We start from the raw sequence: 21,081 nt of genomic DNA, 5'->3' as shown, positions 1-21,081 counted from the left end.
CCGTCCGTCCGGGTACTTACCCTGCATCTGACTCTGAGGCTGAGGGTTAAAGGCAGTGGAGTGGTTCAAGGAGGCCCGAGGGTTGGGTGTAGGGGCCGGATGGTGTGGGCTGACCCTCATGGCCGTGCGCCGCAGCTGCTCCAGTTCACTGAGCCGCTCGGAAAAGGACAAGCTCCCGGGCTTGGTCTGATCATCTAGTTTCTGACGATGTCCTATTGCGGGGAGGGGGTGGGGAGGGGAGAGGGAGGCAAGAGATCAGAAAAGGTACCGTGGATTTGCTAAAACTCGGGCTTTTCTCGTCTTTCCCCTCCCTCTCCCCTCACCCCCAGCGTGGATCTGCTGGAGATCTGCACGTTTAGCTGCTCCCGGAGGTGGGGGTGGGTGGGGTGTGGGGATTCAGGGCCGCTGTCCCCATGGCAGACTGGGGCCCCTTCTTTCACACTGGCCGCTGGGTCCTCCCCCCAGACTGGGCCCCGGCACCCACCCCAACCCTCTGCGCCCATCTCCACTGGGCGGGACGCGGCGGGCACGCGGGGCTTGGTGGCAGTGGTGGTGGCGGCACGGAGAGAAGGGGCATTCGCTGTTGGCACTTGGCCAGGAAAGGAGCCCTGCCAGTGGCGTCGGAACAGCTGCCCCAGCTGCACACCCAACCCCGGGCAGGTTTCAGAGGCAGCCATGTGGGCCCTGGAGCTTAGAGGCGCGCCCCTTCTAACAGGAAGCGAGGTGTGGCTGCAAGCCCACAGCCCTGGGAGGCCAGATTTCCTGTTAAGTGCAGGGCACGGGTGGCCCCTCTCCTCCGCTAACAAGCTTTGCCTGAGCATCCTTTCCTCCCTGAAGCCACTTCCCCAGCTTCGGCCTTGTCCAGTCCAAGACTCCCAGCAGGCCGGGCCCACTGGAGCCCAGAGGGAGCCGCCAGCAGGTTGGACGAGCTTCCCCAGGGGGCTCAGGGATCCAAGGTGGGGAGTTGGGCCCCTCAGCATCTGTAGAGACAGCAAGTGTCCTCGCCTTGCTCCTGGTCCAAATCACTGTCACCAGGATGCAGCGGGCAGAGGCCATTCACTCAAGAAGGGCCAGGGGGGTTGGGCCTTAATCCTTCATCAAAATGTCTTTACACCAGAGACTCAGGCTTGTCAAGCAGAGCTGAGGCTCCCAGGTACTGATGTAGCCACAGGGGGGCTCGGCGGATTCATTCCTCTTTCAGAGAGGCTGCCCTCCCGCTCCTCCTTACTTTGAACCAGGATGGTTCGAAGAAAGAGTCATTGACCAATTTCACAAAACCCTCGCCGGATTGTCAAGTGGCCTCAAACCAAGATTGGAGAAGCAGCCTCCTTGCTGCCACACGCTAGTGCCCTTTCGCACACCCGACCCAGTCCTCAGTGACAAAGAGGATCCCTTGATTCCACGCCCCCCAGCCCAGCGTGGGAGTCGGGGTGGGAGATGTATATTTTAGCCCAGCTCCCGCTGGCTACGATTATAAAATTAAATTTTATAACTTGTATTATGGTTCCAAATCTCCGTGGTTTGCCGTTTCTTCCTGCTGCCAGGCCCCATGGCACAGTTGACACTGTCTCAAATTCCAGACCAGAAAAAGGACGCACTATATTGCAGTGATTTTATCATGAACAAGACCTGTTTGGCTCCGAGATGAGGAAAAATACTTAAGCATAATATTTGTGTAGTTCAAATGCAACACTCCCTCTTTTCATGTGTCACCAAGGCAAATCTGGACTCTGATTCAGCCCCACAGCCCACAGTACTCAGTCTGAACACAGGCAGCCTGAGTCACGTGGGTCCAGCACACATGTGAGAGGCCTCTTACCCGCTGAGTATTTTAAGCACCGGCCTTGTGGGCGAAAGGCCATGGGGCCAGGTCCCGGAACAACCCCTGTCATCCCCTTCCCTCAGAAGTATGAAAACATCTTTTTCTAGAACATTCTATTTCAGTCCATCATGGAGTCATCTGTGGTCTCTGGATGGAGCTTCCCTTGACTCCTCCTTCCTCTTATCTCTGTGATACATTCTCGGCTTCCTGACGGTCAGACTGAAAATTCTGAAGTTTTCTTGTAGAAGAGCAAACAATGCCAACTCAAAAGCCATCCCGGGCATAATAATTCAGCCCTTTAAATGCCTACCATGACCTGGTGTTAGGAGTCAAGCAGGGAAGAAGGCAGGACAAATGATTCTGGAAAGTTCTACCTCCTCAGAAAGAATGCCGGTTGGCAAAGTTATGGTGCAGAGGCTTCTAGCAAGTTTTGTACCCATTTCAAAACTTCACATTCCTTGGGCACCCACTGGCATTTTTGAGGAACGTCATGTCAAGGACAGTGGGTGATCCAGGTGAATGATGTGTACCAGATCAATCTGAACACATGGCATTCGACGTTTTGGAGTCTCCGGCCAGCCTTTGAAGAGAGGCCTTCAATTGTGTCTGCCTCAGTCACCAATCTTGGGTGCCACCACGTGCCACCAAGAAACCAAACAGGAATAAGTCATTTCAGGTAAGCCACTACTGCGGCCAGGAACAACGTGAGATTACTTTTTTTTATGAGACCCCTCTCATTGCCCTGTGCTTAAAAAAAAATAAAAAAAAGTTTTCAACATGTGAGCAATTTCTGCACCAGCTGACACCTGCCAAAATCGTAGTCATTTACAGAGATTAACTGATGACTGTCTGCTTTAGTAGGAATGTTCGGGCATAGCTCTCAGAGAAAACAATTCTTCACTCTAAGCTATTTCTTAAGCCCTGAGAGTTGCAGGGCTGAGTTTAATGCTGGAGGAGGGGATGAGAGTTCATCTCACACCCTCCCCATGCGTGATCCACAGAGCAAGTAAGAGCGTTACTACCCTCCCAAGGAACCCTGAGCCCCTTACTCACTACTAGTGCTGGAGAGCTGTATCACCAAGGCACGGGGGAAATAAAAAGCATTATCATATTAAACGTGTGGTTCTGATGTATTTATAAACTAGATCAAAGGAAGACCTAATTCTTCTTTTCTGAAACCATCAGATTTCGTGTGCCAAAGAGCAATATTTTGCGTGAAACATAGAAGATTCTGATATAAACTTTCAAGCTGGGTTCGGAAATGAATGCTTTATGTCTCTAGTTTCCTGTATCTGTGTGCAATTAAAATGTCAATTTGCCCCCTGAATTTTAAATACAGGAGTATGGAAAATGTCCACTATCAAATTCACTTTTCTTCTTTCTTACTGACTACTGGGCTTCAGAGGGCAATAGGGAATTCACCCCCGGTGGTAGAATTACGCAATGAAGCCTCAAACACGTGCATGTTGGCAGCCTGGCTTTTTGAACACGTTGGAAGTCAGCTGTGTATGTTTACGTGGTGGTCCTGAAAATAGTGGCTACCTCAAGATTTCATACTGGGACATCTTACTGAATCTTTAGCAGAGTTGAAAAAGATCCTAAATTATGTTTCTCTATTACTATTTTCACATTTTCAAAAAAGTACTTGATTAGAATTTTATATATATGCAAAACTATACAAAGCCAAAAGAACAAAAAAAGAATAAAAACAAACTAATCCCATCTGCTAAATTTTACTTCTTCATTCCAAAGACATACGTCCTGGCGTCTTCTGGAATGGGTGCCCAACGGGTATCCCTAAATGTTAGGATATTTGTGATGGATAATGAGACCAGCTTTCGGTTTTCTGCTATAAAAACTAGGCTGAGTAGGTATGCATATTTCACTGACAAATGAAGTGCCCTTTTCAAAAAACCATTGTTGATCTGCGGCTGTAAGTAACTGAAATACAATACAGATCATCCTTGAATTACAATTGGGTAATGTCCCAATAAATCCATCCTCAATTGAAAATATCATAGGCTGAAAATGCATTTAAAATACTTAACCTACCGAACAAATTAGCTTAGCCTAGCCTACCTTAAACGTTCTCAGCACACTTACGTTAGCCTACAGTTGGGCAAAATCATCTAACACAAAGCCCATTTTGTAATCAAGTGTTGACCATCTCAAGTCATTTATTGAATACTGTACTGAAAGTGAAAAACAGAATTGTCGTCTGAGCACAGAATGGTTAAGTGTATCAGTTGTTGATCCCTGAGATGGCATGGCTGACCACACAAGCATCACACCACACAAGCATCACACCACACATCAACGGCCCGGGAAAAGATCAGAGTTCACAATTCGAAGTGTGGTTTCTACCGAATATGTGTCGCTTTCACACCATCATAAAGTTGAAAAATTGTAAGTAGAACCATCCTAAGTCAGGGACTATCTGTATATGATCTTCTATGAAAGAAAACAGATAAGGCTAAGTTGTCACCTTTTCTTGGCAAGTTCTGGGTAGAGAGAATCATTTCCTGACAATCAAAACGCTAGTCCATGTTTCTGATATGAGTTTACTAGTTTTCTTGATAGATTCTCAGCAGAAAAATTAGAAAAGGCATATACTCAAAGCACTGTCATGATGAGCAGTTGAGAAAAATTGATGCAAAATGATGAGACCAAAAAGATATCTGTCTATATATGTGTGTCTATAGATCTCTATCTCCTTCCTTCCATCCATCTATCAATCTCATTGTGATTCTTCTAAAAGGATATATGTTTTTCAAAAGATGTTTGCCAATCAATCTGATACTAACGACATATATCCGGATATAAGAACATTGATATTTCTTTCTTTAATGTGCTATTCTTTATGCCTAGGGAAAAGAAACCAACACGTTTAGAGGTCAGCTCATTTTTCCTGGTTTAACACTCTAACCAGGGTTAGAGTGTTCCGGGGTCATCAAAGTCATTAGGACTTTAAAGCACTGGTACTGAACATGGATGTGATCCTTCCTCAAAGCACCTTGCAGGCGGTGAAATAAACCTTCCTAGGACTGCCCTGGTGGCGCAGTGGTTAAGAATCCGCCTGCCAATGCAGGGGACACGGGTTCGAGCCCTGGTCCGGGAAGATCCCACATGCCGCAGAGCAACTAGGCCCGTGCGCCACAACTACTGAGCCTGCGCTCTAGAGCCTGCGAGCCACAACTACTGAGCCCACGTGCCACAACTACTTAAGCCCGCGTGCCTAGAGCCCATGCGCCGCAACAAGAGAAGCCACCGCAATGAGAAGCCCGTGCACCACAATGAAGAGTAGCCCCTGCTCGCCGCAACTAAAGAAAGCCCGTGTGCAGCAACGAAGACCCAACACAGCCAAAAATAAATTTAAAATAAATAAATTTATTAAAAAAAAAAACAACCTTCCTGACTGCAAACCTATACATCTGCTGGCTAATTAAATGTTAGGAAATACGGTCTCATATTATATATTGTGTATAGATGATATCTACATAGATTTATACATATAATTGTATACATAGATTATATATAGATTGTATACACCTTATATACACAATATATAATGTGATATAAAATATATACTGATATATGTAACTACATTAGAATACATATTATAATACGTGTTTATATATCATCCAACGTTATATGTACACAGGTAGCCTAACTTCCCCCCCCCCCCATCTCCTCCCATATCGTTAAGCTTAGAGAACAGCGCAAGGTTGGAGTCCTTCTGAACTGAAGAAGGGCTGGAGAAATTAGCCTCGTTTTTTAACCCATACGTGGGAGTGAAGTTCAGAGAAGTTATGTCATTTTCCCAATCTGGCACAGCCAACTAGAGAGAGAGGGCAGGTCTGAAAACACACCCACTCCCAAAACCTTCCCCCACCACCTCATGCTCCGTGCACCTAGAAATACCCATTTCCACGACTCCCACGTAACAGAGAGGGGAGGCGCACAGTGTCCCGTGGTTGTCCATCACAGGGACCCCGGGCACTTGCACGATTTGCACACTCTGCCTTTACAGTCCCACTTCTGTTCCCGGCTCGTCCTTAGAACAGAAGAAAGCCCGAGCCGTGGGGTGACCCCTGGCAGAGAGCTGGGTCTCACACGTCTGCAAGGGCATGCGAGTCACCCGGACGTCCTGGCCGGGCTGGGGTGGGGCCAGTGAGCTCAGAATAAGGTGCTGGTGATGCTGGAGCTGCTGGGCCCGGCACCACCCTGGGAGCATGGGTGTGAGCGCCAGCGGTTCCTCCCTGTGGTGCGCATGCTTCCGACACGCTTCTCCTCTGCCGGGCTTGGAAATTAAAACACCAAATGTACCAGGACTGTGTTTAGACTAAGTGCCCATGGACGCTGAGTGATGGCCTTGTTGTGGTGATAACTATTTCGTGGCCTTTAAAAAAAGTTTTTAAATTCTTCAGTGTGCTGTACAGAGTGGCTGAAAATGCCAAAACTCTGCGTGCAGAGAGGTGGGTTGTGACCGTCTCTCTCCCACCACCCCTGAGATGACTCCCTGAGTCGCTGTTGCAATAATCAGGTGGGTCTGCAAGGGGAACCCAGCATTCTCACGCAGGAAGCAACTTCCGCCCTGCCGTCTAAGGAAAGACTTTGGGGAACAGCAGAAAAGGGTTACTTGGACGCTATTAGTCCATCCCAGAAATGCAGCGGCTGAGACCGCTGAGCCCCCGCAAGGATGGGGGTGCTAATGCAGATGCTATAATCCTTCTCTCCCCGAGAGAAACAGCGTGGCACCAGGGAAATGGGACTGCCAGTCTGGATGTTAATAACTCTCCATCGTAAATCTGCTTTTCCACCCAACTTTCCTGCGGACAAGAGCAAGTCTCTTCAGCCTCCTTATCTGCAAGCCTGGAATTAAAGGACTAAGACGGATTACTGTGAGGGGCTCTAAAAGCATTCAGGGCAATTACATCTGCAGCGATTCTACTCAACTGGTTCCTGTCAGACGACTCTAAGCAGGGGCTTTCTTGAACAACTTCATGGGACATTAGGACTTTCAGAGTTCTCTTTCTTCTTTTTTTAGGCAAATACCTGGCCTTTGGGAGCCATTAGACTGGCCTTCAGAGCTCTGTCTTGAACCTGGGATTCTCCCTGGCCTGCTCTACACTTGGGTGTGCTGGTGGCTGGCAGCTTTGAACAAGGTATCCTGAGAATTCACTCTCCCTCTGCCTTTGAACAGTTACTAGTTCAAAGTAACTGTTCAGTTACTTTGAACAGTTACTAGTGACCTTGGACATCAGTCTGATGCCCTTTGAACAGTTACTAGTGACCTTGGACATCAATTTTCCCAGATCCTTCCCTCTCTCCCCTCAAGCCTCCACTGAGCCTTTCCTGGTACCCACTGGCTGAGACATCCCATTCTGTTTTTGCCCCTTCCCCATGATGGCCCAAAGGCTGCATCCAGAGGGAGTGGGCCATTAAACTCACCTTAAAACCTGCTAGCAGGTTGTCAAGGGCTGCAGCTGGGAAGAAAACCACTCTGCTGAATCTTAATCCAGGGCCTCATTTTCCTGCATCTCTTATTGGTTAGAAAATAATGATACTCTTTGGTTCCCTGCCCACTGCTTCCCATCAGCGGCCAGAGGAATGTAAGGCCGAGATGAATGCTCATCAACCCACCTGGGCAGCTGTCCCCCCGCCCTCACCCAGGCGCCCTGTGCAGGGCTTCTGTTCCCCTCGCTCCTGCTCCTGCTAAATCACACCAAGCCAGCGGGGAAAATCCGCTGGGATGCCGCCACTTCCTAGGCCGTGGGTTTCTACTGACTTAGGGATTCTGCAGATGTGATGCTTTACCCCAGGAGAATCACCAGCAGGGATGGCGATGCCTTCGGCTGAGAAGAGCTTTGGTTCTCTTGCAGGTGGCAACAGGTAAGTGAGTGATCCCTGAGTCTACCTGTGCATGGGGCGTCCCTATCCTGGGTCTTCCCCAACTGTGGTCCTGCACTGCCCCCTCCCATGGCATGAAGCGCATGTTTTAGAGGTCAGGCTGGCATTTTGCTAAGCCTGCTTTCTACACTAGAAGGCAGACAGTTTGAATTCCCTACTTTGCTCCAGTCACACTGGCCATCTTGCTATTGCTCCTATGTGCCTGCCTCAGGGCCTTTGCACCTGCTGTTTCCTCTGCCCAGAACACTTAATTCTCCAGATACCTGTGGACCAGATCTCTCCCATTTTTTCCCAGTCTTTGCTTAAATTTCATCTTCTCCCTGAGAAATTCCTGAACACCCTAGTTTAAGTTGCAAACCCTCTCCAACCTGGCCCATCCCTGACCCTTTACCTTGGGTTTTCTCCATACCATTTATTAATGTTACCTACAGTCTGTCTAGGCCCACTGGGCTGCAAGCTCCATGAAGGTGGGATTCTGTCTCTTTTCTTCACAGCTGTATCCCCAGTGCATAGGAGAGTACCCGGCACACCGTAGGCTCACTAAATGTTCACTGAATGACTGACTGACTGGCCAAACACCGGTGCCAACCAATTGTCCTCCATTAGATTGTAGGAAAGTAGAACTTATCTGGGGCAAAGGAAATGTGAACTAAAGTTTTCAGCTGAAATGGAGCTGCAGAGGGCTCAGGAAAACTACTTGGGGAGGAAAAATATCATAATTGAACATACAGAGTTTCACGGAGAATTGACTCATGAGACATTAAACCATCCGTAAAACTTGTCTTCTCTATTTTTTTTTCCCTTCATTACACAAAAAGATAAAAAAGAATGGATAAAAGGCCTTTCGTGCAGAGCTGACTGTAGCACCCTCACATGAGCAAGGCACTGCTACAGCTTCCTTGTGTTTCTGGAGAGAGTATCCCCATACACACACACACACACACACACACACACACACACACACACACACACGCACACACACATGCGCACACACGCAGCGTCCCATGTCCCTCTAGACATGGGCTAAGACATAACTGCTAGAGCAAAGCACGAAAGGAAAGGTGTAGAAAGCCAAAGTGGAGAGCAAAGCGGGCTGGGGCTACAGCGAGAACAACAATTAACCCAGACTTTAGACCAAAGGGCCACACAGGGCCCGCCCCCTCCATCCCTCCCTGAACCTTGCCCTCAAAATTCATGGGACAAAAACAGAAACAAAACTGAATTCCCTGAAGTTCCAGGCTCACGGTAACAGGCAGTGGAGTTTTTAGCTCATATGCATGAGCTTTTGGAGACCTGGGCCTCCCTAAAAGCAGAGGAGTCAGGATCTGTGGTCATCGGTCACCACGGGTTACCTCCTGTTTCTGTCTGGTGACTAAGGAGGTCATGGTAGCTTAGGGCGGAGAACCCTCCTGGTTTCTTTTGCTCCTGACCAGAGGCAGCCCTCTGGGGGGCGGCGGAGGCAATCTCCGTGGAAGGGTGCAGACAGCTCACAAGTTCCGGATTCATTCTCCTCTACAAGCTTGTGATTCCAAGTATTGTCAGCCCATCCTCGGTGAAGAGACTGTCTCAAGAAAACCCCGGTAGAGGGTAACAAAAAGTTACCCAAGAGTGGTAACTGTTCGTCATGTGATCCATTTATCCGAATGGCTCCTGCTCCCCAAGGACAGGCTCTGCGAATGGGAGGTGACGTCGGAAGGGTACGTTTGGGTGGTGAGGCAGGGGTCACATTGAGAGGAAATACTCCCTGAGGCTTTGACCTGGCTTTGGAGTCCGGGTCCCCAGCGGTGCTGGCTCTGGGAGGACAGGCAAGGCCTGGGGGAAGGGAAGCATCACCCCGGAGTCCACAGGCTCTGCCTGCTGCATCGGGCCGCCTGGGCGTTCCTGGTCTCCCCTCCAGGCATTCTGACACCCCTGCGGGTCTCCACTCCCCTCCTGCACCCGCACACACGACGCATGAAAGCCGGAGGCCCCGAGCCTGTTCAGAGAGGGCTGCGGTACACCGAGGGCCCTCTGGAGGTTGGGTGGTGCCCCAATCAATGCTGGGTGATAAACGAGTGATGAATGAATGTGTAAGTGAATGAACACCCCCTTCCTGAGCTAGACTTACTCTGGGACGCACATCTAGCAGGGGGCAGGACGCTCCATTCCTCTTCGTTTTTAACAAAGGGTAAGGAAAATTCCCCCCCATTCCTAAAAGCCCTCCTGTTGGTCCCTGGGGGAGCAGTATCTGATTCCCATCTCCTCTCATGTCACAAATGCCCACTGAATTCTGGGCTGGCCTCATGGCAGCAGGAGACCAAGGGGCCAAGCAAAGTCCTAACCCAAGCCCTTTAATAGATGGCTAAGCAGGCTTTGGCTGGTACAAAAGGACAGTGGCCCTCTGGCCACTCACAGCTCTTGAGCACTTGCTGGTAAGAAAGCCAATAGTGACTAGTGGTTGTTTTTAACAGGCCATTATCCCTACCTCACACCATCCAGAGAAGAAGCTGGCAGATTGTTTTAGGGATGATAGCCTCACTCAGGCTAACTTTTATCCACTGTCCACAGCTGAGTAGGAGCGTTTGTGGGGCAGGGATCCTCCCCCCTCAGTTACTTGAAGGGGCAGTGGCTCTTTGTCTGGGACTCCCGAAGAGTCACAGCACCGTGATGAAAGTGTTGGTCCCACTGCTTGCCACGTAATGTTGGGAGGGAAAGTTCCATTTATTCCAAGACACAAGTGCCCCCTATTCACCCTGATGAGCGCATCTGAGTCAGTTCTGGAGTGAAGGACAAAAAGGCTGTCAGAACTTCCCTCCAAAACTCTCGCACCATTCTGCCATCCCAGTCCTTTCCAGATTGGAAAGCAACAGGCCTTCCTCCTTCTGTCTTTACCTTGGGACTCTGCCTCTGGAAGGCTGGCTTGGTAGGACCAGCCTCCCTGCTCTGCTATGAATGCAACAGGACCAGTGTTTTGAACTTTCTCTCCTTTTCACATCGTCAACAGTCCCTCTTCTGTACGAACACTCTGCTGTGTGAAAGCATAACCTCCACTGGGTGAGGGCGCCCTTGTAAACTGCAGGTTATGCTTTGTCTTTTCCCAGCCCGAGGGCCACCCCCACTCCCTTCCCTGTCTCTTCCCCACCCCCAACTTTTATTTTTTTTAAACCACTTCTGCTTCCTTCATTTTCTTTGCAGCTGCAGCCCAAAGATATAGTAAAGCTACTGTATAGGATTTTGAAAGCAGGGCCTCTGAGAGCTTTCCAAGCTCCGTACAAGCCGGTTATTCTCTGGCTTGTTTTCTTTGGCTTCAGGTTAGTAACACAGAATGAGTCAAACAGTATTAACTTTCAATAGGGAAGTGGTGTGGTCAACCCAAGCTGTTTGCGGCTAGATTGTGAAGATAGGTAAGTAAGGCAGGTAGTGAAGAACAGCTCCTAAGACTGCGAGGAGGCAAAGGAGAGAGGCAGCCTCACTCAGAAACATCCAGCAATTAGGTCAACAGGACTCAACCCATCTTTTTTAAGTTGGCTGAGGAATGAACACTGAGGTCTCCGGCTGGCCAGCTTCTGGAATTTGGCCAGGTTGGGGCTCTGTAGCTTGCACAATTGAGCACTTTGTGGGTATAAGGATGACTTTTTTCCCCCGTCCTTTCTTTTCCTTCCTTCCTTCCTTCCTTTCCTCCCTCCCTTCCTTCCCTCTTTCCTTCAAATGATGCCAAAGTCATGGGAAATCTAGTTAGGATGATTTGCTCTCCTTATGGCATGTCACTCTGGGTGCACCTTTATCCATTTCTCTCCCCTGTTTGGGGTGTGAGTAGCTGTGCCCTCCCCACTCCCTCCACCTGGCCCTCGCCCATCTTCTTAGCCCTGGATCTGGTTCCCCAGGTTGATGGGCTGGCTGCAAAGCCGGGGCTCTCCTTCTCCAGGTTGGGTGATGCACTTGGCCGGGGTGGGGGGGGTGCGGGGGGGGTGGAGGAGTGGAGGTGATGCAATCACTCCTACAGACATCGAATCTTACTTTTAGAAGCTGATAAGGATCTTAAAACCATCAAATCCTCCCTCTCTCTTGTTCTGCAGAGGAGGAAACGGAGGCTGCTGAGCTTTGCAGAACCAGCCGGGGGCCAGGATCTACGCTCCCAGCAGTCTTTCCATGCGGCTGCCTCTCCCTTGCCCAGGGCTCAGGATTCCTCTTACAGCTCAACAGAGTGGCTCCGAGGACAACTCAGCACTCGAGACTCAAATTTCAGCAGTTTCCAGTTCTTTCTCCCTGCACTTGGCTACTTATTTATTTTGAGACTGGCTGAATCACCCAAGGAATAGAACGAGTTTCTCCTCCCAACCTGCTCTGAGCAGCACATCCGTGAATGAACAGGACAGCAAACCGGCCTCCGGAGCCTTGCAAGTTTCCCACCTTGGAGCAACTGCAGGTTTTGACTCCTCCTGGGAAACTGGCACAAAGGCTCAGGGGGGTAATATTTCACCTCCTTGCAATCTAATCCAGAAATCTCAGGCGAACAGCATATATAAAAAGCCACGGGTGGAAAAAAAAAAAAAGAAAGAAGGACTCAGCAAGCTGCCCTGCGATCTTTGCAATTCTCCCTAAGCCTTTCATGGAGAGAAAATGAAATAATACAGCTGGAGAGGAAAAACTGTATTTGGTTTTGGAAAAGAAATAGATATTAAAATAAAACTCAGTTCTCTTAACTGTCAAGGTTGCCTTTTGTCTGTTTGTTTTCAAAATGCCTAAAGGGTGTATAACAGTAGGAAAGAAAATATTAAGATATTTTAATGGCAAAAAGTAAACTTTCTAAAAGTATGGATTCACAGTGGGGCTGATTAAAATGTCTCTATTTTTCTCTATGGTTTTCTTCTCATCAATCCTGGAAGAAAGTATGAGATGAAATGTACCTTCAAGAAACCAATAATTATTTTATTTAAGATCCCTGAGATTTTTGTACAATATAATATACACAACAACAGTAAAATTTCCTGATTGTTTTTCTGTTAATCTAATTACATATCTATATATTTCTATTATTTGATAGACTGTTTACAAAGCACCTTGATATCTATTATCTCAATTCATCCAAAGCAATCCTATGCATTAGAGCTCATATAATTATCCTCACCTTATGGATGACTCAGTGGAAGCTTCTAGATGCTAAGAATCCTGGCAGATCACACAGCAGTGTGTTCAGTTAAGAAACAACTACCTTTTGATAAAATCTTTGTTTGGGAAAAGAGACAAACGAAGCAGGGCCATATGGTGAACTTGGTTTTGCTTCAATGAGGAGAATATTGGTGAAGTTGGCTCCGGAATTCAGTATTTGGGGTTAATAATAGGTAGGGTGGAAGGAAAAAGAGAAAAAAGCCCTCACTGTATTGTATCCTGAGAGTTCCATCTGCAATGATTAAAAAAAAAAAAAATTAGGGAGTGTGGAATCAACATGTACACACTGCTATATTTAAAACGGATAACCAACAAGGACCTACTGTACAGTACAGGGAACTCTGCTCAATGTTATGTGGCAGCCTGGATGGGAGGGGAGTCTGGGGGAGAATGGATACATGTATATGTATGGCTGAGTCGCTCTGCTGTGCACCTGAAACTATCACAGCGTTGTTAATCGGCTATACTCCAATATAAAATAAAAAGTTTAAGAAAAAAGGAACTTGGCAATGGCAAGTATTTGGCCTCCCACTCGGGCAGCATTCCAGTTGCTTCCGCGGTGAGGGCTATGGGATGTGGGAAGGGGGCCCACCTGTGTCCAGGGCATGTGCTTTAATAATAACGGCTACTATTTAAGGGGCACCTCTGTGCCAGGCACTGTGTATCGTCACATGTGTTACTAATTCAGTTGGCACAAGAATCCCCCAAGGTGGGGACATCTTCTTCCTGGTGTTACACCTGAGAAGACTGAGCTTGGGGAAGCTAATCTGATCACAGTGGAGACGTGACCCTGAATCAGGCAGTCAGCTCTCTAGCCGGGCTGCCAACCACCACTCCAGCCTGCCCCTCAGGCTGTCTCATTCGATCCTCACATCCCCCAGCAAGGTAGGTGTCAGAAGCCCATTCTACAGATGGGGAAATTACGCAGTTAGTAAGTAGCAGGGCTCAGACGTGAGGCCAGGTTGGTCCAGCTCCAAACTCCTCTTTCACTCCCTCAAGCTCAGAACTCTCTGCTTCATTTCTGAAACTTGGGGCTATGCCCTGTTAGCAATGCCAGAAATGAACAAAAAGATGTTTCTCCTTAGCTCTTTAAAATGAGTGAATTGGAAATATCATAAATCTACTTCAGAGGTGAGTAAAAATAAGGTGATACCAGGAACAAATCCAAAGAGGGCCAAAAATGTATATAGTTCTTAAGAGCTTAGTTATTTCAAATATTTACTTTTTATCTCAAATGACCAGAAGGCTGACTTCTAAGCCATGGTGAACAAAAACAAAAACAAAAACAAACAAATGGGATCTCAAATGCTCGACATTTCAGTGTATGAAAGTACCCTGAAAGATTCAATAACAGGCTGAGTTTTAGTCAATACTTGCTTTAATGGACCCTGAGTATATGTAAATCGTGGAAGTACCAAAGTAATGTATTGCCATTAACTTACTTTATAGTGGTCTAGGGAGTTGGCAGATTAATTCAACTGTATTCCTCAAAAAAAGGCAAACAGAAAAGAACTTTGCTTTGGGTACTTAAGTGTCTTTTACCTTGGCTTTCATCTACAAATGTATAGCTAGAATATTTGGCTTGGCTATTGGGAATTTTCCCAGTGACGATGCATAACTTACTTGCAGAAAGAACTCACTGCAAATATACCACGTGTAACTCAGAATATGAAAAAGGCATTCCACATCCAGTGTCAGTGTTTGTGATGTGTCTGATAATACAGCTGTAATGCTCAGTAATAGATTATACCTAATTTACCCCTTCTTTATCGTCAACTTTTCATAGCAAAAAAGCAAACCTTTAAAACAAATTGTGTATAAAGGAAAAGAACATGGAAAAAATGGGAGAACACAGAAATTGCAAGCTAGCTCAAATGAACTTAAACACAGATCTAGGGCAAGGGGGTAGTTTTACTTAACTTACTTAAACTTAACCTGCGTTGTTTTTTTTTTTTCTTCTTGGTGGTGGTGGAGTTCTATCAGACCCACTGGATCCAATTCTTACTAATGCCTTTCTTAGCTACATGCCTTACAGGAAAAAAATACAAGCCTTTGCAAAAACTCAAGTAGAGTTTTTTTTGAAAAATAAAAACTAGAACGTGGTTAGAGTATAAAAAAATTCTAAGTCCACCCCAAAGCCGACAAGCAGATGCATTATAATGCGCTGTGCCAACAGCAATCCATCTGCAAGCTGTGGGTCCACCCCCCCCCCGCCCCGCCAGGAGAGTTTCGCACACAGAGATGGGGCCCATCTGGTTGCGCAGCACCCAGTGTTCCAACGCGCTTAGGTGCTTCCCAAAGTGCAACTAGATGGCAGCACGGACCTCAGCGGAGCTGCTCCCCAACCATCCCAGGTCAGAGGCCACTCAATCAGGTCACAAGGTGCGCAGGCAACAAACGAGGCACTGCGCATGCCCAGAAGGGTTTCCGATGGTGAAAGGTGGAAGCACCGTCATTGAAATGTGCTACTGAATGTCTTTGGGGAAAAAGAAGAAAAGCCCTAGCAAACACATACCAAAAGAGAAAAATCCAAAAAACCCAAAGCAAATCTAGAAAGACACACTGGTTTAGGAAACTCAGAGCGGCCGAGTGTTTTCTATGCCCGCAAAGCTTGGCTGCGGCTAACGGGTCCAGGCACCACCGTCCCCCAGGTGAGTTGCATGCATCTGACGCGAGAATTCAGACCCCAAGAGACTCTGGCACATTTCATGTCAGTTTTCTAGATCAGTGTGGAACAGCCTCTCCCAAGCTGTGTCATGCATGTATCTGAAAGGACCCAGATGTTAGACCTCAAATACTTTCGACGTTACTCTGGCAGGATTTTCCCCCCTGAGTTTGTGAAAACAAAGTTCAACCTTTGGGGGCAAAGCCATTTGTCCATGAGGGACTTAGGAACAGTGCCCGGAGTGTTTCAAGGTCCATAAAGATGCCAGAAAAGAAATTTTACCGTGTCTAAATACAAAAGGAAAACTGAAAAAAAAAAATCAAAATTTATAAATGTTTAATTAAGTGTCTAAAAAAATGAAACATGATGGCAACTTCATGAATTTTTAAACTTAGGAATCACAACTCTTTTTTATTTAGAGTTTTCTCATTTCCAAAGGATTCCAAGACTCAAGGTAAATAACTGTTCCATCTCCTGAACACTGATTGTGTGCCAGACATTGGTTCAAAACGTTCTACCAGGACTGTGGCGTTCAGGCTCCCTGCCCTGGGAGGCTCGTACAGCCCCTGTCCTTGTTCTACGGGGGCTCAGCCAGCATCCACCCCAGGGATGGTCACCCACACGGTAAGCAAGTGCCAAAACGGGGATCTCAACCCCATGGCAATCACTGTGTTGATGGCAGCGAGATCAGAGCTGCAGGGAATTAAATGAGTTACTCACAGCCAGATAATTTCAACACCAAATGATAAAAGCCGTTCAAAAATTTAGAGCAGGGGCTTCCCTGGTGGCGCGGTGCTTGGGAGTCCACCTGTCGGTGCAGGGGGCGTGGGTTCGAGCCCTGGTCCGGGAGGATCCCGCGTGCCGCGGAGCAGCTGAGCCCGTGCACCACGGCTGCTTGAGCCTGCGCCCTGGAGCCCGCGAGCCACAACGGCTGAGGCCTGCGTGCCTGGAGCCCGTGCTCCGCAGCAAGAGGGGCCACCTCACTGAGAGGCCCGCGCACCGCCACCACCACAAAAAAAGAGTAGCCCCAAGTAGAGGAAGCCCGCGCACAGCAACGGAGACCCAACGCAGCCAAAAGTAAAACAAATAAATTAAAAAAAAAAATTTAGAGCAAAAAAATATCTAACGTAGGACCTGAGTGTATATGGATATGTCTGATGTAGGATCAGACATATACATCCCTGTGGAAGGCGGCCCACGGGGGTCAGCCTCTGAGGGGCACTGTTTGTGGGGCAGCCCATGGCTTCTGTTTTTCTGTTGATATTTTGTTACCCCTTCAGTGAGGACTAATTTAGATATTATCTCGTCCCATTGCCTGGTTGGACAGAAGAGGGAAGTGAGGAGAAAGTACTTAAGTTAACTGCCTGGGTTCACACCCACTGGCCTGGTGGCACCAGTCTGAAACCCAGGTCCCCCAGTTCAGGATCTAGAAAACTTTATACATTTAAAAAAAATAAATTTATTTATTTTGGGCTGTGTTGGGTCTTCGTTGCTGTGCGTGGTTTTCTCTAGTTGCAGTGAGCGGGGGCTACTCTTTGTTGCGGTGCGCGGGCTTCTCATTGCTGTGGCTTCTCTTGTTGCGGAGAATGGGCTCTAGGCCCACGGGCTTCAGTAGTTGTGGCATGCGGGCTCAGTAATTGTGGCTCATGGGCTCTAGAGTGCAGGCTCAGTAGTTGTGGCGCGTGGGCTTAGTTGCTCCGCGGCATGTGGGATCTTCCCGGACCAGGGCTCAAACCCATGTCCCCTGCATTGGCAGGCAGATTCTTAACCACTGCACCACCAGGGAAGCCCTATACATGTTTTAAGATAAAGCGATGGAAGCCTATATGCAGACAAGATTTTTTTTTCTTTTAGCACTTCATATGCTAAATTCTAACAAGGACTGTGATATGTTAGCTTAGACCTTGACTTCACTGGCGTGGCATTTAAAATATTGATATGGGTTTGCAATGGTGTGGATGGAAGGAGATATTCAAAGTCATGGTTTAAGATTCATTCCATGTTTCTTCTCTCCCCCATGCCCGCTATGTTAGACTGAGAAGGTACCTAGATCATTTCGTTGGGTTCTCATTGGTACCTGGAAGGAACTATTTTTCCTTCCTTTCTGTAGCAATACAAATGCCACCTAAACATCTTGGTGACTTCTGTATAAGACAGGGCTAGTTACCAAGAGGTCACAGGTCTGCCCAGGTCTCGGGCGAGCTACTGAGGGGGATGATCACTGCTTCCAGGGGCAGAACCCTACTCTCTCCAGGGTCCTCTTACACACCCCTCGTCCAATGGACCCTTTCAGACCTCAGCCTGGATAAGTCCACTAAAAACTCAAGGGTCATGGAAGTCTTTATGTATATAAAATTCTTCTTGGTCTAGTTTGATGTTACTAAGCATAAAAACCAGAAAGACATTCTAAAATTCATTGGAAACATTTAGGCAGGATAATCCGTGCTTTAAAAACTGCTTTTGCCAAGTCATCAGATAGTTGGGGAGTTGAGCACAGTGGGGATTATAGCACCAGTGGAAGTCACCCCAGAATGTCTATCTTAGCAATGAATTGCCTTTCACAGTGGGGAGGAGGAATATAAGTAGAACATTCTACCTCTTTGACCCTCTGTCTCCTACTTTATATTTGGGTGAGAGGGAAGAAGGAATTATTTCCTTTTCTTTCGGGGATCGCAATTTCATCTAGAAAGAATGAAAATCCAAATCCGACATTTGAAGGATCCAAGGAAAGGGGGATTACGTAGATCATCGTTCATTACTTAGAGGACATGCTTGAAGCAATTCCCAGCGAACAAAGTGATTGGGGATTGATAATTACAATCCTGAGGTTACAGATCCAGAAAACCGCCTGGCATTCCACTAACAAGTCAGGAGCAAAGAATGACACAAATTTGCATCCTCCTAACAGGCCCCACACTGTGTACATGGGCCCTCTAGGAAGCTCTTTGCCGAAGGGGTAGACGGACTTGGACGGTTCACCTGGTGGTCATTTTTGTCACATGACTCATCTTTCCTGCCTGCCCGCACTGGAAGGAGAGGTTTATGTCGGGCGGCATCCCTGCTTCAGGCCCCCATTGATGCCAGGCCCCCAAGCAGACCCTGGTGAAAGACGCGGAACCAAAAGTTGGCACATGTGACAGCGTGGCTGGTACATTTCACTGCAGCACCGCCCCAGGGGAAACGCTGATTCCATCCCATCAGTACAAACATGACGACTGCCGAGGCTATGAGGCTCTGCTTTCTCCAAGAAAACTGTATTTGAACCAGAATTGTATTGATAAACTCTCCTAATAAAACAATTTCTGCACAGAAATTTCAATACAATAAAGCTCAAGTAGCAGTTGGTGTAGTTCTTAAAACAGACTTCGGCGTCTGTGGCCTGCAATGTCTGGACTGCTTCGTTTCAGTTCTGGCTTACTAACTGTGTGACCCTGGGCAAGGGAACGGATTTCTCTTTGTGTCAATTTCCTTACCTGATCTTGCAAAAATTATGTCAATTAAGGTATGCGCAGCACTTTGAACAGTGTTGGGCAAACAGTTAGCGCTGCCTGAGTGTTACGTATTATTATTATTTTTAGGTATTTTTATTGTTAAGAGAAAATAACATTTTAAAAGAGAACTGTATGTCAGTCAATCACCAGAGCAATCCGTAAACATTTCTGCTCATCGCACACTTTTCTGGACAAACTTGATTTCAAACATTTTTAGGTCCATTATCACCATAAGTTTATAGGTGCCTGTCATGCATTCCTCTTTTTCACTTGAAACATGACTGTCATAAACAAAGATCCTGTTTCTTCTCTCTCTCTCTATATTATAGGTTTGCTATTTACATTCAGTATCATAGAAGAAAGTTATAGTCGTGTGATGTACTCTCAACAAAATCCTTAACAAAGCAATTGAGTGATAGGGAATTAAGCGCATTTTAAATCGACCTATTTTAACTATAACTCCCCATAAAATAGTATTATAGTTAGTTGGCAAAAAGGCTAATGTCCCAGAAAGTAGCATATTCTGAAGTTTTTAAGTAACGGCTCCACCTGGCTATCCGTTATTCTGAATCTCAAGAGCTCAGACACAACAGTTACTGTGAAGGGCTCCTTTAACCCGAGGGCAGAAGTTGTCCCAGAAATGGCCAATATTTGTTTTATGAACCTTTTCAATTTTTAATTAGTTACTCAGTGTTCCAGATGTAACGGATACCTGGCTAGCCAGATGATGGCTTGTGCCATCAGAATGACTGTCCAATCCACGATCCACAATACTGGGACATCTCCCCCACTCCCCGGCCCCCCATCACTGGGTCAGTCGTTGGGGTCCCAACTACTCCTCAACCCCTCATTAGCAAAATATCTTCCTCTATAGCACTGAATTAATTCACGCATTCAAATTATTTAGTGAAATACCTACAGAGAATATGCTTTGGTATCTCAATATTGTCATATTACAGACACATGGGCTAAATTACAGGCACATGGGTTGAGAGCTAGAGTTTTCCATTAGATCCCCTGAAATAGTAAAAAAAAAAACAAAAAAAAAAACATAGAAACAATCTCAAATATCCTTTTCTTGAAAACTCCTTTCACTCTATCTTTCATGCTTAAAGAGAAGACTATCTTTTAATATGTTGACAAGCTTCTAAATGTTCTACCTACAAACTGAAAACAGATCCCACATTGCTGCTTGCAAGAACTATCCCAGCAGGAGATACCTTCTGATGGTGTTCTTTCTCCATAACAAATTTAATTTTTCAACGATTAATAATTTCTCTATTAATCTGAGATGTAAAAATAATCCTGTGGAATGTGGGAAAAACAAGTTTTGACTCACTAAGAGGCAGGTCAGTTACTGTAAAAGGGCAAGTAATCATCTGAAATGAAAAATATTTTCAATTCTCTTTGGAAGACAATTTTTGCTACAACTTCACCACTGAAAACCAGGAAAATGGTTGGGAAACATCAAGTTATCCCATCAGCCCAGCCAGCAGACTAGCTGTGGCATGTTTCTTAATTCTTTGTCCTTTTCTTATTGACCTGACTGGCAGGTTGAATGAGATAAGCTTTCCTTCTGGTTTTGCACAAATGGTTTAAGTTGAAGGCTCCATGCCTGCAATCAAGTGCCAACAATTGCCCTTTCTAGACAATCTTAGAGCCGGGACAAATGTGAGAAGTCATATAAGCCAACACCTCGTTTAAAAAATGAGGATACCGAGGTTGGGTCAGAGAGCCTAGAATAGATGAGGTGTAGACGGTGTGGTATGGATGGGGAGGTGAATGCATGAATGGACAGACAGATGGATGGATACGAGTACAGGATTAGGCATCAGGAGCTCCTCATTCTAATCCTGGCTTCATCACCGACTATTTCTCCCAACCTAAGCAGATCATTTCATTTCTCTGGGGCTGCTTTCCCTTATCGATGAGGCAATTAGCCCTGAAGCCTCTTTCAGGTCCCTTTTAGCTCTCAAAGTCATTGATTTCATGAAACAAAAGAACTTTTCAAAACTATTCAACTTGGTGATGCTGGGACCATTTTG

The 21,081-nt window shown here is 46.7% G+C and overlaps 1 protein-coding gene and 1 long non-coding RNA gene across 10 annotated transcripts in view; one reads left to right on the top strand and one right to left on the bottom strand.

Moving 5' to 3' along the window:
• Window positions 1-21,081, bottom strand: part of RUNX1 (RUNX family transcription factor 1) — a 247,820-nt gene that overhangs the window by 42,920 nt on the left and 183,819 nt on the right. For 6 of the 8 annotated variants that reach the window (XM_082395088.1, XM_082395083.1, XM_082395084.1 and 3 more), the window contains one exon: window positions 21-212. The exons of the other annotated variants lie outside the window; for them this stretch is intronic. In XM_082395088.1, the coding sequence (XP_082251214.1) occupies window positions 21-212 (192 nt within the window). The remainder of the gene's footprint in view (window positions 1-20; window positions 213-21,081) is intronic. 8 annotated transcript variants of the gene reach the window in all.
• On the top strand, window positions 243-12,421 carry LOC309630198. Of its 2 annotated transcripts, none has more exons than XR_014245524.1 (2): window positions 243-11,292; window positions 11,788-12,421. It is a non-coding gene; the product is annotated as an uncharacterized lncRNA (long non-coding RNA). The 2 variants fall into 2 exon arrangements; XR_014245525.1 differs by having other exon boundaries at window positions 243-11,327.

Source organism: Balaenoptera borealis, assembly GCF_965194805.1.
Source record: "Balaenoptera borealis genome assembly, chromosome: 5".
Classification (NCBI taxonomy): Eukaryota; Metazoa; Chordata; class Mammalia; order Artiodactyla; family Balaenopteridae; genus Balaenoptera; species Balaenoptera borealis.
This window is presented reverse-complemented; position numbering and strand designations above follow the sequence as displayed.